Raw genomic sequence first — 15,720 nt, forward strand, 5'->3', positions numbered from 1 at the left:
CACTGCAGTTTTAGTTTCCTTTTACTAGTTGGAGAGTAGTATATGAAATAAAGGTATATAAAAAAAAAAAAAAAAAGCTGAAAACACTAAATTTTATGCAAAAAATGCTACATTAATGTCGAGACGATATACATTACATACAAGATAAATCATATGAGTGAGAGAGTATGATCGACCTAGAAAGGTCGTGAAGCTTCTTCCATCATTTTCTTCACTCTCGTCAACTTCTCGATTTCTTTCAGAATCTGATAAACCATTCACCATTGTTCGTAAAACTTTTCACATTTGTCATCATAAAAGCCATAATGGGGAAAAAAAAAAAAAATGAAAGACAACTTGGGACTTACCTCCAAAGCAATGTCTTCAGATGTTACCGCTTCCAAGTCTTCAAATTCCAGCTTTGTGGCTATTTCTGTTTCCAAGTAGCAAAACAGAATCAATCAGTCATACAATAAAAATTGTCAAGAATATTATTTGACTTATATGATTGATAGATCCTTACTGTCAAGGGAAATGGATGCATCTGCTGTTTCGTAACCCTTTCTTGATTTTTCGTAACTCGCTTTTAGTGTGTCAAACAACTGTGTTGTTCATCCATCATATAAGTTAGTTTCTCAGTAATAACATACCAGTAAGTTTAAGCAGTTCAGTTCTTTTAAGCATTTCAGTTCAAAGAAAGTAAAACCTCACGAGAAGATTCCGAGTTGAATGAATCATCATCCCCTTTAGCAGCGATATCCAGAGGAACATCAATCCATATGGAGATTCCGTGTCTTAGAAGTGAACTGTTCAAATGAGAACAGACAAGATTTAAGCAGCATGTGTTTGTCTTCCAAAAGCACGAACTGCTAGATATAAACACTAGTAAAACTGATATAGAACATACAGATTTTTCAAGCTCTGTACCGCACCATCTCCAGCGCAAACTACAAGCCGGCCCATAGATGATAGCTGCTTCAGCACTTCAGTCTGCAGATATATTAGAGAGTCATCATCGTTAGAAACAATAATGTGGGTCTTCAGATTGGTTTTGACTCAGTATCTTGTAACTGAGATCAATCCTCGATCAGAAACTAGACCAGGGATGCATTTGTACGATTGAAAAATGCAGATCAAAGTAATGAATTTACCTCTGATTCTTGAAAAGCCTTCTCATCAGCTTCCTTTAAAGCTTGAGCAGACACATTTCCACCAGCCGCCTCTGTGATCAAATTATCACTACACAATAAAAAGTACACTAAAAGTTAGGGTAATGCGAAAGGACTTGAGAACATTCAATGAGAAACTATCAAGAGGAGAAGAAGAATAAAGTTGCAACCCTGAGCTACGAAGGCAAAGGACCAAAAAAAGAGAGCTTCGAGCTTAACACTAATGTTCGAATAAAGCTAAGAAACTAGATTCGACAAGTAAGTCACTATACGTATTGTAAACTAGATTTAAACAAAGATAAGTACATATAAGTAACAATGAGAATGCCTGAGATTCTGGAAACTTTCAACAACTATAACGGTTCTAAAAACTATAAAAGAAAAACTGAGGTTCTGATATGATGAACTTATGAGTGCTTTACCTATCAAAGTAGTAATATCGTAACGCCTCAGCCAAAAGCTTCCCCGTGTTCGCTTTAACAGAGTTATTAATCCCTGTTCCAGAGTGTCAAAGGCTCACAACATCAGTGAATGTCCATATGAAGTACACAGTTAGCATAAAAATATTGGGGCCTAGCCAAGTCCACCTTACCAACCAGAAATATCGAAGCTCCTTTGAGCGCAGGGGATATGTCCATAGCTTTCCTCTGAGTTTCAGATGGAAATGGTTTAAGAGCAAAGGTCGTTCTGAAGTATAAAGGAAGTAAAGCTAGTAACATATGTAAGATAGTTCTTATGAAAACTCTAACCTTCACAGCATCTATGGGATCCGAATCAACAACACTGACCCCTATGCAAAAAAACAATAAAATCGAAAAGATAAATTAATTTCATTACTTCGTTTCTCGAGCAGCCATTACTCATTATGCATCAATCTAAGAAAGAATTAGACTAATTCACAGCATCAGCGATCAGACATATCGTCGAACACTTTGTTCACACACATATATGCAATTGAAACTAACGGTTTCGGTAGACTTAGAGGGATCTCCTAAAAAATTCCAGCATTAAGGATTGCAAACTAACCGGTGAAGGCAGATTGATCGGCGAGACACAGAGACGGAGCTATAATAATACGTCTCTGAGAAGAAATGAGTCCAATAGAGGAAGAAGAAGACATCAACGGCTTGACAGAAGTAGTCGGAGCATGAGGATAGGGCAAGGGAAGAAGACGAGGGACAAGTCCAGAGGAAGTTAGAGAAGCAGACGCAGAGATCTCCATTGACGACGACGATATTGGTCTGTCTCTTTAGCTCCTTCTCTAGTCCCAAGATATCCGCCACTCAACTCAACGTGATAATTTTCTTTTTACCATATTTTTTGGTTTATCCGGTGGTTTGTTTGGTTTGTCTAATTATTTTTCGCATTTTATGAAATCTTCGTTGTATAATTTTATCAGAAATAGTTCAGCTACTATTTTTTTTATTATTCATAAATATAGTACGTTATCTGCTATATACAAAGTACTTTGAATTTTTTTAAAGTCTATATTGAGGTTTCGTATGTAAATTTAGAAGGGGATAAAAGAAAAAAATTGAAAGGATTGGAAGGGAAAATGGAATAAAAAACAAAAGGCTTCAGATTTACAATGGGTAAAAAGAAACCTAGAAAAGAAAGGAAAAAAAAACGAGATTAACCAACTAAAAAATAATACATATAATAACCGACTTCTTCTCTATATTCACTTGTGAAGATCTCTGAATTTGTACAACCAGCGACGCAGACGCGGCAGCAGCTTCATCTTTCGATCAGCTTTCCTACTCCTGCATTATTAATAACCTAAGGAGGTTTCAATAAATCCACAGCAAACAAAAAAAACATCCATTTTACGAAATTAATAATACATTTCAACTTGTTTTGCCTGTATAGTTTGCAAGTGTTATACGCCACACGCAAACAAAAATTAAACAAGAACTTTTCACTTGCGTCTTATGGCAAACTGAACATGCTTTATATTTGTTCTATATGATTATTTTCATGTAAACAAATAAAATGAGATGGAAATAATTGATTTTACCTCTGATTTGACTGGTCTGAGCAACTCCTGTAGCTTGAGGAAGTGGCCGAGACAGGCTCATTGGTGTTAACGGCGGGGACGCTACTGCTACTCTATCATCGCTCCTTTCGACCGGCCGTTGAGAAACAGCTCTCTGGTTTCTTGAAGGTATAGAGTAACTTCTGGGGACAATCAACGGAGGTACTGGAAGCGGCGAGGCCACAATGTTGGTGGAAGATGGAGCAGCCACAGTTACAGTGTTTCTTTCTTGGTTCCATGCGGTTAGAGGCGCCGAGTGACCAACCAGACTCGGGGATTTTGCTCGTCTTGGCGGTGGTGCAAAGTGGCCTGGGGGTCTTGGAAGCTCGTGAAGCTCATTCAGCCTCGGGGAAGAACCAGGAGGAGGTGAAGCGGTAGGGGAGACCTTTGGAGAAGATGATGGATGAGGATGAGGATGAGGTTTGAGTACTGGAGGAGTCGGCAGAGGACAATACATGCCTGAGTAATTTTCTGCGGTGGTGACGGGTTTTGTTGAGGACGGTTTCAGGGGTCCTGAAAATGCATGTCTTCCTGCTGCTTGCTGCTGATAATTATGCGTGTCTGTTGTAGAATGACGAGGGAGGCGGCCGTATACGCTGTTGTTTTCTGTGTCTTTCCCATCTTTCCCGCTTTTTATCGGCTCTAATGGAGATGAATGCCATATGTTTCCGGTACTGTGGTTTGCTGGCCTCGGATTTAAAGCTTGGGAAGCTGGTTTCGAGTACCTTGTATCGTTTGGTGTTGGTAATACGTAGGCATTAAAAGATGGATTCACCTGTCTCAACCTCTCTGATAAATCAGGTTTCTTTTCTGGGAACAACGGAGCCGAATGGCTGCTCAAATACTTATCGCGGGTTGAAACTGGATACTCTTCTCTATGATCAGCATTTACCTGTGCAAGAGAGAAGTAAAATACTTATCACACTGGTCTCTCATCAACCCGATTAATTGCAGTTGAGAGCATTTGGTACACATATATTGAAAAAACATACCGCTGCTGGTCTTGTTACAGAAGGGCGAGGAAATGAGAGGTCTGTATCATCCACCTAGATAAAATGAGAAGAGGATAAGAACAATTTTTTTAGGTGATGTGTGTATATTACCGTCACAATCAACTTACCTTCATTGATCCCCATGGTGTAGAGAGAGAAGCAGCTTCGATCTTCTGCTCATTTGTTCTGTAATCAAAACTCAGTTCTCCTTCTCTGTTCATATATCGGCCGTCATCATCATCATCATCATCATCCTCGCTAGCTTCCACCTCATTCCCATGAACAGATAGATCACAATCGATGTGTTGTTTCTCTGCAGCAACTTTTACATGACGCTCAACTGCCTCTAGCGATTTCAGTCCAGTGTGGAACAAACGCATCTACAAAGAATAATAAGAAAGAAATTCAGAAACACATACGACGTACACCAAGGCTCAATGAGCAATATATAGACGAAAAAAAACACAAGCTTTACCTGAGCAGTGTGGTGACGGACTGCTTGTGTAAGGAGACTACGACCTTGTCCTTCTTTAAGAGATTTCAATCGAAAAATGCACATTGTTGCTTCGTCATGAAACTCACTGTAGGCAGGTCGAGAGTCAGAAGGAATATGTCTCTCTCCTTTACTGCTTTTAGGTCTTCCTTTATCTTTCACGAGCGACATTTCAAACACATTCCTGAGAGTTGACAGGTAAAGCAGTTGTTGAAGGAAAACTTTATCCAAACTATAAAATGAAAACTTCAGTAGTAGAAAATTAACAAACCTCTTCTCGTCACATTGTTGCTTCATATCCTGCTCATATATGAAGATCAAAAGATGAGTGAAAAAAAGACAGTAAAAGCATTTCTTGAATACAAGAAAAGCAAATTATGGTATACCTCAACAGTTCTGAGGTCCTTGAGAAGCGCCTCTGATGGGGTTGTAATAGTTTTAAATATATGACTACGCTGAAGAACAAGAACCATGACCAAGTAAGTTTTTTTTTCCAGAGAGCATTTGCAGAATTCATGTTTGCAACAAACAACTTACATATGTATCAAGAAGTCTCTGCAGCTCAGACTGAACTTTACCTAACATAAACAAGATTCTACCTACACAAGGAAAAAAAAAACCAATGTTACACTACAGTCTATTATACACCGTAAAGTAAAATTCCGTAAGTGGCTAGATCTCAAGCGCTTACTGCTTTCTTCGTCGCTATCAGGCGCGATTTGCTCCAAACAAGAACCCATCTCTCCCAATGACTCAGAGAACTCTAAAATCCACCAAAGTATAACAACAAAGCGTAAGAATGCTTTATCTTCAGTAACCTAATTGCATTTCCCATATGACAAGACAATTGCATGTTTTCTTTACCATAAGCGCTATTTGCCGTGGCAGCAGCTGCAGAGAGTAGTCTATCGTAACAGTCTCGCATGTCTTGCATATCCTGAGAATCCCAAAAGACTAATGTTACCACTCAAACGAAAATGGAAAATTCCAATACAGTTAAAAAGTCAAATTCAGTAACTTCTTCCATAGCACTAAATCTCATGTAAGTGATCAGATTTGCTACCAATTGAAAAGAAAAAAAAAAAGTTTCTAAATTTGTTCATCACTCTCAGAATCAGAAACTCGATCGAACATCAGAAAAATTTCCTAAAAACTAGACTAAACCACAATCATAAACCCTACTAAAATCTCGTCGATTTCAGCAAAAAAAAAAAAAAAAAAAACCCAAGTCCGTGAGAACATTAAATTACAATAATTTTTCGAAATTTAATGAAGTTTAGCGTAATTGTTTACCTTCCCGGCTCGAGCGAGTTCGTCGATTTGTGTTGTAGACACAATCTCTCCTTTATCCTTTGCATCGACCTTATGCGAATGCGATGTAAACCTCTTTAACTTCTCAATCGAAGCTTTCATCTTTAGAATGAGATCAAATCAAAAACCCTAATTCAAGCAATCCCCTCAGTCAAAATTAACAAGAAAGCTTCGGATCGAAATTTCCAAAAGCAAATTGAGAAGAGATGATTGAATTGAGTCGGAGAAGAAACAGAGAAGAGATGATTGAATTGAGTCGGAGAAGAAACAGAGAAGAGTGAGATTCAAGTATCCTCAGATATGTTCAACGACATTGAATGAAGAAGAAGAAGAGAAAAAAAAAAGCTTTTGGTCAAAAAAAAAACAGATCGGAAACAGAGAGAGACGGAGACGGAAACCCAGAGAGATAAACAGCAAAGATATTATGATCCAACGGCGTTAAACCTCTGGTTGGATTTATACATGGAGAGATGAAAAGACACGTGTCGAAATCGTAACGGATATTAAGGAAGAGTCAAAGTTCAAAGATTGATGACAGGGAAAGAAAGTGATTATCATTATTTGGGTTTGACCGCCAGTGGGAGGGTCAAACATCTCTTCCCTTTTTTTGACAAGTTATTAATTGTTTCTATTGAATCTCAATAAAACACACACACACAAACTATACATGGTACTACTATTTTAATTGCATTCAGATATTTAATATACTATCCCTTGAGTTAATTCAAAGCATCTAACTAAACTATCTAAGTTTTTTCAAACAACAGCATCACTAGTTATAACAACGCTATTTTCTCTTTGAATATAATTTAATATTAAATTTAAAAAAAAATAAACTAATATGTTTTTTACTACTTTTGAGATTTTGTTTATGATTAAATAAAATTATTATTTGTTTTACACTCTTTGATCTTTTTTTATATATGCGTTAAACATGTTTCGATAGTTTACATCTTTAACGCTTTTTTTTACATAGCGTCCATGTTTTACTCTCTATATCGAGGATTAGGAAAATGATTTTTTTTTTTTGCTGTGGATTTATTGAAACCTCCTTAGGTTATTAATAATGCAGGAGTAGGAAAGCTGATCGAACGATGAAGCTGCTGCCGCGTCTGCGTCAACAGCTTTCCTAATTTCGTAATTTCGTAAAATGGATTTTTTTTTGTTTGCTGTGGATTTATTGAAACCTCCTTAGGTTATTAATAATGCAGGAGTAGGAAAGCTGATCGAACGATGAAGATGCTGCCGCGTGTTTACATCTTTAACGCTTTTTTTTACATAGCTTCCGTGTTTTACTCTCTATATCGAGGATTAGGAAGAATTCGTTTACATGTTTTTTAGGAAGCTTCCTTGTCTTTTATATATGCGTTAAACATGTTTCGGTAGTTTACATATTTAACGCTTTCTTTTTACATAGCTTCCATGTTTTACACTCTATATCGAGGATTAGGAAGAATCCATTTAGATAGCTTTCGTACTCTACACTCTATCTAGAGGATAAGAAAAAATCCAAAGATGATAAAGTACTTTCCGCCAAAGAATCCGTCAACATATTGACAAATCACAGAAACTTTTAAAAAGACTTATAGAACATATCTTGTGAAGGAGTCGTGTAAACTCATTTAAGCTAAAGACGAAAATAAAGATCTCCGAATCCGACGAAATTTAGATGTGGAAAACTAGGTTTTACAACATATGTGGTTTTATGATATAAAAAAAACGTTTTTAAAAGAGAAACCGCTAAACTTGTATATAAAAATGTAAAAGTTATATAAGCAAACTTCTAATAATCCATCAAAATTTGTAAATTATTGTAAAAATACTAAATATATTTTTTCTTAAAAATATTAGCAAGTATGATTTTTTATGAAATTATCATATCATATGGTAATTAAATGATTTGCCTAATGTTTTTGTTTTAACTCTATGCTATTTCAGTCAAGGAAAATATGTGGATTCACCCTTAGTCAATCATAATTTGTCACCTAATAGAAGCAAGAACAATACTTGGGTTAGAGTGAACCCTTTTATTCACTCATTTTCTTGTAACCAAAAAATTACACCATGTCATATTACATTTGAATATAAATACAAATTAAACAAATAAATTATATATTTTAAAAAATATTAACAAAAGTAATAATTTATTTAAACTCAAACCAACACATAATCTCCTTTAATTGCAAAATTTAAATCTTAATTCTCCCTAATAAATTCAAACCGACATATAAACTCGTTTTATTATAAAATTTAAACCCAAATCCTCCTTTATAAACCCAAATTGATATATAACCTCATTTAATTGTAAAAATTAAGCCATAATCCTTCTTTACCATCTAAATTGACATACAACTTGTTTAGTTGTAAAATATAAACTCTAATCATTATTTATAAACTCAAACTCACATACAATCTTTTTTAATTATAAAATCTAAATACTACATTCTTTTTTATAAACTCTAATCGACAAACCATCTCGTTTACCTGTAAAACATAAACCCTATACTGTTTTTTATAAACCCAAATTGACATATAACCTTGTAAAATCAAAACCAAATGGTATAGTATTACCTTTTTCTTATGGATAATAATTTTTTTATGACAACTTATTAATGGTTTCTTTGAATTGAAAAAAAACAAAACTATAATTTTAATTGCATTAAGATATTTAATATCCTTGAGTTAATTAAAATCTCAAAAAATATGTTGGTGGAAAAACAAGAAAATAAAGCATATAATCTGTTTTAGATACAAATATTAAACCAGTATGCTACTAGTTTTAGGATTTTGCCCATGATTAAAAATAATAACCTTGGTTTTTACACTCTTTAATCTTTTTGTTATGTATGCAATTGACATGCTCTGATATTTTACATTGTTAACAACCTTTTTTTATATAGCTTTTGTGCTTTATTGAGGATTAGGAAGAATCTATTTACATAGATTCCGTATTATACACTTTATATTGAGTATTAAAAAGAATTTATGTATATAGCTTATGTAATCTACACTCTATATTGAGGATCTGGAAGAATCCAAAAATGATATGATCCCACCGAAAAAATCCGTCAACATATTTACAAATTACGGAAACTTTTAAAAAGATTTATAGAACATATCTCGTGAAGCAGTCATGTAAACTCATTTAAGTTAAAGACGAAAATGAAGATCTTTAAATCCAACAAATTTTAGATGTGGAAAACTATGTTCTACAACAGACTTAGTTTTGTGATATTTCATTTCTTTGATAAAAGTTAGTTTAAAAAAGGTAACCGCTAAACCTGTATATAAAATTGTAGAAATATATAAGCAAACTTCTAATAATCCATCAGGTTTTATAAAGGTGTTGTAATGATACTATATATATAGTCTTTGCAGATAAGGTTGGGTAGATTATGATCGATTCAGTGGCAAACTACATGTTGTAGTGTTGCATGAAACTGATCAAACAAGCTTGTATAGTTGTTTGAGGAATCTTTAATAAAGCTCAGTTTACTTATATTTTGTGTTCTTGTACTTGTATTCAAGGTTCTAGTTTTTTTCAATTGGTATCAGAGCGGGAAACCGATCTGAGACTGTCGTCTCTACATAGGTTAGATCCTAAGTTATGGAACTAAATACTGATGGTGTGGGTACAAGTAAGAACATCATGTTGGATACTAAAAGATATGGATATTGGAAAGTTCGAATGACACAACTCATCAGAGGCCAAGGAGAAGATGCATGGACAGCAGTAGAAGAAGGTTGGGAACCTCCGTATGATACAACAGAGGATGGTGTCAAAATTCCAATACCTAAAGCCAGATGGACCATAGACGAAAAGAATTTGTCGAAATTCAACGCAATAGCCATGAATGTTATTTTCTGTAGTGTGGATGAAGATGAGTTCAAACTCATTCAAGGGTGTAAGTCTGCAAAACAAGCTTGGGATATTCTTCAACAATCTCATGAGGGAACATCAAGTGTAAAAAGAACGAGACTTGATCTCTTGGCTACTCAGTTTGAATGTCTGAAGATGGCTCTTGATGTAACGATTGTGAAGTTCAGTTCAAAGATAATTGCCATAGCAAATGAACCAGAAGTACTTGGGAAGACTTAGAAGGACCAAAAGCTAGTGAAGAAACTACTAAGGTGTCTTCCGGCCAAATTTGCTGCTCATAAGGTTGTGATGAGGGTAGCTGGTAATACTGATTCAATGACATTTGCATAGTAGTTGGCTTACTGAAATCTGAAGAAATGGAAACTGATGAAGACAAAGCTAAACCATCTAAAAACATTACGTTTCAAGCTGAGCAAAAACCCGACCAGTTTCAAGAGATCACGGATAGCATGGCCTTGTTGGCCATAAACTTTGGTAAAGCCTTGAAAAAGGTTGAAAGAAACAACAACAAAGATGGGTGGCGTTGGAGTAATTCAGAAGGGGACAAACCTAGTGGTAAATTGACAAGACTAGACGCTAACTACTCTGCAAAGAGACTGGAGATTCAGTGTTATGAATGTGGAGGCTATGGCCATATCAAACCAGAGTGTCTTGTTACCAAACGAAATGAGTTGAAGTGTCTTGAGTGTAAAGGCACGGGACACACAAAATTTGAATGCCCTAACAAAACCAGGTCAAAAGAGAAATCTCTGTTGAGCTTCAGCGACTATGAATCTGATGAGAAAGGAGAAGAGCTTCTCAACTTTGTTGCGTTTACAGTCAGTGGGGAAAATGTCCAGATTGGAGCTGCTTCAGATTCGGAAAGTGATGAAGAGGTGAACCCTAAGGACAAAATTATGTATGATAGTTGGGTTCAACTAAACAAGGATAAAGTTAAACTTGTTCAAGAAAACTTCACTCTGGAATCCAAACTTGCATCATTCTATGAAGATGCAACTGAAAAGGATACTTGTATTTCACTTGAAGGAATTGATCAATCAACTGAAGGTCTTCTCCAAAAATTGAACAATCTACAAGAAGAATACTACAAAGAAAAAAGAAGAGCCGTAGTACTCGAAAAGGAGCTGAATGAAAAATACAAGCAGATCAGGATGTTGAACAGTGGAACTAAAGATCTATACAAGATTCTGTCTATGGAAAGAATAGACGCTACTCACAGAGGTTTAGGATATCAAGGAAATTCTGGATGCACAGGTTTAATCATTCAACATGTTAACTTTGTAAGTGCTAGTCATTTAAAAGAAGAAGCAGACATATCTATCATCTCAAAGGCTGAAGCATCAGTGATAAAGATATCTGAAAAAAGATAAGAGCACTTTCAAAAGGATGTTTTCAGGAAGATCAGAAGGAGAAGGTCCTATGGATGTGATCACTGTAGAGGCAATCATCTAAGAGAATACTGCTACAGCTTCAAGAAAAAGATCAATCTGTTGTGGACTCTCAACAAGTGTTACTTGGAGCCAGTGAAGTTTTACTTGGTATGGATCACAAAGAAAGACTTGTACAGTGATCTGCAAACAGAAACATCAAATCTCAAGTTAAAGAAGATGTATGAAGAGAGGGATGATATCAACTCAAGATGCAATCTGAGGAGTTTCCACTGATATTTCTAGAAAGAAGATGGTTGAGTCTATCAGTTTGAGTTGCAACCTAAGTCTGATAGAGCATGAAGAAGAATACAATCAAGCCAATGTAGCTTACACATCTACAGGATCATCTGAAGTAAACTCCTGGTATTTTGATAGTGAATGGTCAAGACATATGATAGAAAATCAATCAGCTCTAGATGATTTCACACCTATTCTAGAAAAGTTACATTTGGAGTGGTGGAAAAAGTCAAATCAAAGGAAAAGGGATGATCGACAGGTCAAACCAACCACAACTGGCAAATGTGTATTTTTGTTGATGGTCTTCGTGCAAATCTGATCAGCATCAGTCAACTTTGTGATGATGGACTTAATGTTACATTCACAAATACTGACTGTAATGCATATGATGAGAATGGAAACAAGTTATTGTCTGGAGTTCGATCGGAAAACAACTGCAACATGTGAAGAGAGTCAGAGATGTGTTTATCTGCAACAGTTTCCAAACTTGATATGTGGCATAGACGTCTTGGCCACATCAATACTCAAAGTCTAATCAAGATTGTGAAGGCTAACGTTGTCAGAGGAGTACCAAAACTTGATGGAAAGTCTGATGTTGTTTGCGATGCCTGCTGTAAAGGAAAGTTAATCAAGGTGCAACACAAGAAGGTCGATGATATTGGTTCAAAAAGGATTTTGGATTTGGTACACATGGAACTCATGGGGCCAGTACAAACTAAGAGTATGAATGGAAAAAGGTACACATTTGTACTTGTTGAGGATTTTTCAAGATTCACTTGGGTTAGATTTCTAAGAGAAAAATCAGAAGCTGTTGAGAGCTTCAGGATTATAGCTCTGCAACTTCAGACTGAAAAAGAATCCATAGTCCAAATCAGAAGTGATCATGGTGGTGAGTTTCATAATGAAGAATTTGAACAATTCTGCAATTCACAAGGGATATGTCATCCATACTATGTTCCAAGAACACCACAATAAAATGGGATTGTTGAAAGGAAGAACAGAACTCTTCAAGAAATGGCAAGAGCCATGATTCACGACAACAATGTGGCACCAAGGTTCTGGGCTAAAGCTATAAACACTGCTTGTTACATCATCAATCATGTTTATGTGAAGCCAACACTAACACTACTCCTTATGAAATTTGGAAAAGGAAAACTCCAAACCTGTGCTACTTCCACACATTTGGGTGTATGTGTTACATTATGAATGATAAAGATCACCTAGGTAAGTTTGATGCTAGAAGTGATGAAGGATTTTTTCTGGGATATGCTACAAACAGTATGGCCTATAAAGTATACAACAAATGTCTAAAGAGAGTTAAAAAATCTGTCAATGTGGTGTTCGGTGATAGAACCCCTACTCAGGAGTTCCCTGTTGCTCAAGATGATGAAGAACCGTTAACTCTTGATCAAGAAAAGACAGAAAATGTTCAAGAAGAAGAAAGAAAAGTTACTCAAGGATCAGCTGCAGATACAAGGGTAGCACCCTTGCAGATTCCTAAAATCACTCAGAATCAGATGTGATTGGAAATCTAGGAGGTCAAAGACAAACAAGAGGAGTCCATATCAACTTCAGAGAAATGTTACAACATTCTTGTTTGTTTCAACATTGGAACCATCTGACATCTTTGCAGCCTTAGCAGATGAGTTCTGGTTTACAACTTGCCATGAGGAAATCAACCAGTAGGTTTGTCATGATGTTTGGGATCTTGTTCCAAGGCCTCCTCAAGTAAATGTTGTTGGTACTAAGTGGATCTTCAAGAACAATATTGATGAGGATGGGAATGTTACTCGAAATCAAGCAAGGCTGGCCGCTCAAGGTTATTCTCAGGTTGAAGGAGTTGATTTTGATGAAACCTTTGCTCCTGTAGCACGTCTTGAAAGAATCCATTCGTCTACTTCTTGGCATGGCATGTCTTCTAAACATCAAGATGTTCCATATGGATGTGAAAAGTGTGTTTCTAAATGGTATTATTCAAGAAGAAGTGTACGTCTCTCAGCCAAAGGGTTTTGAAGATCCAAAATTCCCTAACTATGTGTATAACTCAAGAAGTCTTTGTATGGATTGAAGCATGCACCATAAGCATGAAATGAACGCCTCACTCTATTCTTACTTGAAAATGGGTTTAAAAGAGGCAGCATAGACAAGACATTGTTCATCTATGAAGAAGGTGCAAATATCCTCATTGTTTAAATATATGTGGATGATATTGTGTTTGGAAGCACTAATCTGAAACTTGTGAAGATGTTTGTCAAAGAAATGACCAAGGAATTTGAGATGAGCATGGTTGGCGAGATAATCTACTTTCTGGGATTACAAATCAAACAGAGTGATCATGGGATTCACATTTCACAATCAACATATGCAAAGAGCTTAATTCAGAGATTTGGAATGCAAATAAGCAAGTCAGCCAGAACCCCCATGATTTCAACAACCAAGCTATCGAAGAACACCACTGGTCAAAAGGTTGATGAAAAACTCTACAGAGCTATGATTGGCAGTTTACTATATCTCACTGCCACTCGACCAGATTTGTGCTTCAGTGTTGGTGTGTGTGCACGATACCAAGCTGATCCAAGGATGTACCACCTAAACGATGTCAAGAGGATCATCAAATACGTCAAAAGAACAATTGATCGAGGTCTGTATTACCCTAAGCAAACTACTCAAAATCTTGCAGGTTTTTGTGACTCCGATTGGGCAGGCAATCTTGATGACAGACGGAGTACATCTGGAGGATGCTTCTTTCTTGGGAACAATCTTATTGCTTGGCACAGCAAGAAGCAAAGTTGTGTGACTATGTCTACTACAGAGGCTGAATACATTGCCATGGGGAGCTGCTGCACCCAGCTCATGTGGATGAAACAAATGTTGTATGATTAAGGTATTGTATCCTCTACCCTCTTAGTATATTGTAACAATGAGAGTGCCATCAATATCTCAAAGAATCCTGTTCAATATTCTCGCACTAATCACATAGACATTAGGCATCATTTCATCTGTGAACTTGTTGAAAACAAGGTAATTGAGATATCTCATGTCTCCTCAGACAAACAACTTGCTGATATTTTCACTAAACCTTTGGATTTAAACAGCTTCACACATCTGCAAACGTCAATTGGGTCGTGTGATCACTAATGTGTCTATGTGTTTGAGACTCATGCAACATGTTCCATGTACAGGTTTGCACAACTAGTTTTTTCTTTTATCTATATATATTTTTAAAAAAACTTGTTTTGGCAAGTCTCTTTAGAAAACAGCTGCTCATCATATTCTCCCTTGCAACTTTTCCAAAAAAGATGCATGAAGCTGAAAAAAAAAAAAAAAACAAAAAACTCAAAAGGTTTATGAGTAGGCAGGAAAAGAGTTGATGTTCTTTCTTCTTTCTTCTAGTCTATGCTTAATAAAAAATCTCTTGAAACTTTTCCAAAAAGGATGCATGAAGCTGAAAAAAAAAAAAAAAAAAACTCAAAAGGTTTATGAGTAGGCAGGAAAGGGGTTGATGTTCTTTCTTCTTTCTTATAGTGTATGCTTAATAAAAAAAAGGGTATATTCTTCTGTATACAAGTCCCTGTTTCTATTCTTCGTTACATCAATCCATCAACCCCCCTCGTCGTGAATGCGGTTTCACATCATGAGGATCAGTTCTGGTTGAGTATGATGAGTGTAGTCTAGTCTCTGGAGATCATTGAGTATGTTTGTCATCTTACGGAAACCACAGTTGTTGTGTAACCCTCTATTTGGGAATCTGTCTGTCTGACCTCAGCCACATGACAAAGGTGTGTTTCCTCATTCTCTTGATTGTTTGTCTATGTGTGGATTTGTCTGTAAAAGTTTACTTTAAAAAAAAAAAAAGCAAACAAACAAAAAAATTTTGTGTGTGTGAGGATGTCCTGATGGATTTCACATTCCTAGTATATCACAGTTCTGATATGAATATTGATATTACAGAATGTGTTGCAATCTCATTTCTTGTTCTATGCTTGATGTTGTCGTTTTATTAGATATACGCTTGTTGGGCCTAGGTTGTTTTTGCTATTTGAATATCTTTTCTGGCCCATGGACATTTCTCACTTGGTTGGTAAGTGTTTCAGGCGAATATATATAGGAAAGACATCCTAAACCCTAATTCATTTCCCTTGTGTCGCTGTCTATTTTCTCTTTCATCCGCCTCCTTCTCCCTTGTGACCTACA

General features: G+C 36.1%; 3 protein-coding genes across 4 annotated transcripts; 1 reads left to right on the forward strand and 2 right to left on the reverse strand.

Moving 5' to 3' along the window:
- Window positions 1-74: 74 nt before the first annotated feature.
- LOC104779909 (putative inactive shikimate kinase like 1, chloroplastic) lies at window positions 75-2,556 on the reverse strand. Its single transcript, XM_010504332.3, has 10 exons — window positions 2,175-2,556; window positions 1,898-1,938; window positions 1,741-1,795; window positions 1,571-1,643; window positions 1,131-1,218; window positions 887-969; window positions 686-785; window positions 503-581; window positions 348-412; window positions 75-245 (listed from the first exon to the last, which is right to left on the reverse strand). The coding sequence occupies exons 1-10, from the start codon at window positions 2,368-2,370 to the stop codon at window positions 177-179; spliced, it is 849 nt and encodes a 282-aa protein (XP_010502634.1). The 5' UTR covers window positions 2,371-2,556; the 3' UTR covers window positions 75-176.
- A 133-nt stretch (window positions 2,557-2,689) lies between these two features.
- Window positions 2,690-6,629, reverse strand: LOC104779910 (uncharacterized protein At2g33490). 2 transcript variants are annotated; one of them, XM_010504333.2, is made up of 11 exons: window positions 5,962-6,629; window positions 5,533-5,605; window positions 5,360-5,431; window positions 5,206-5,267; window positions 5,055-5,123; window positions 4,940-4,968; window positions 4,651-4,852; window positions 4,304-4,555; window positions 4,176-4,229; window positions 3,166-4,075; window positions 2,690-2,911 (listed from the first exon to the last, which is right to left on the reverse strand). In XM_010504333.2, the coding sequence occupies exons 1-11, from the start codon at window positions 6,079-6,081 to the stop codon at window positions 2,886-2,888; spliced, it is 1,869 nt and encodes a 622-aa protein (XP_010502635.1). In that variant the 5' UTR covers window positions 6,082-6,629; the 3' UTR covers window positions 2,690-2,885. The 2 variants fall into 2 exon arrangements, with proteins under 2 accessions (XP_010502635.1, XP_010502636.1); XM_010504334.2 differs by having other exon boundaries at window positions 2,690-2,927; window positions 5,962-6,416.
- A 2,957-nt stretch (window positions 6,630-9,586) lies between these two features.
- Window positions 9,587-10,078, forward strand: LOC104783573 (uncharacterized). The gene has a single exon (XM_010508716.2). It carries the CDS (start codon window positions 9,587-9,589, stop codon window positions 10,076-10,078), a length of 492 nt encoding a protein of 163 aa, XP_010507018.1.
- The last annotated feature ends 5,642 nt before the right edge of the window (window positions 10,079-15,720 follow it).

This window comes from Camelina sativa, chromosome 4 (genome assembly GCF_030686135.1).
Source record: "Camelina sativa cultivar CO46 ecotype springtype chromosome 4, ASM3068613v1".
Lineage (NCBI taxonomy): Eukaryota > Viridiplantae > Streptophyta > Magnoliopsida > Brassicales > Brassicaceae > Camelina > Camelina sativa.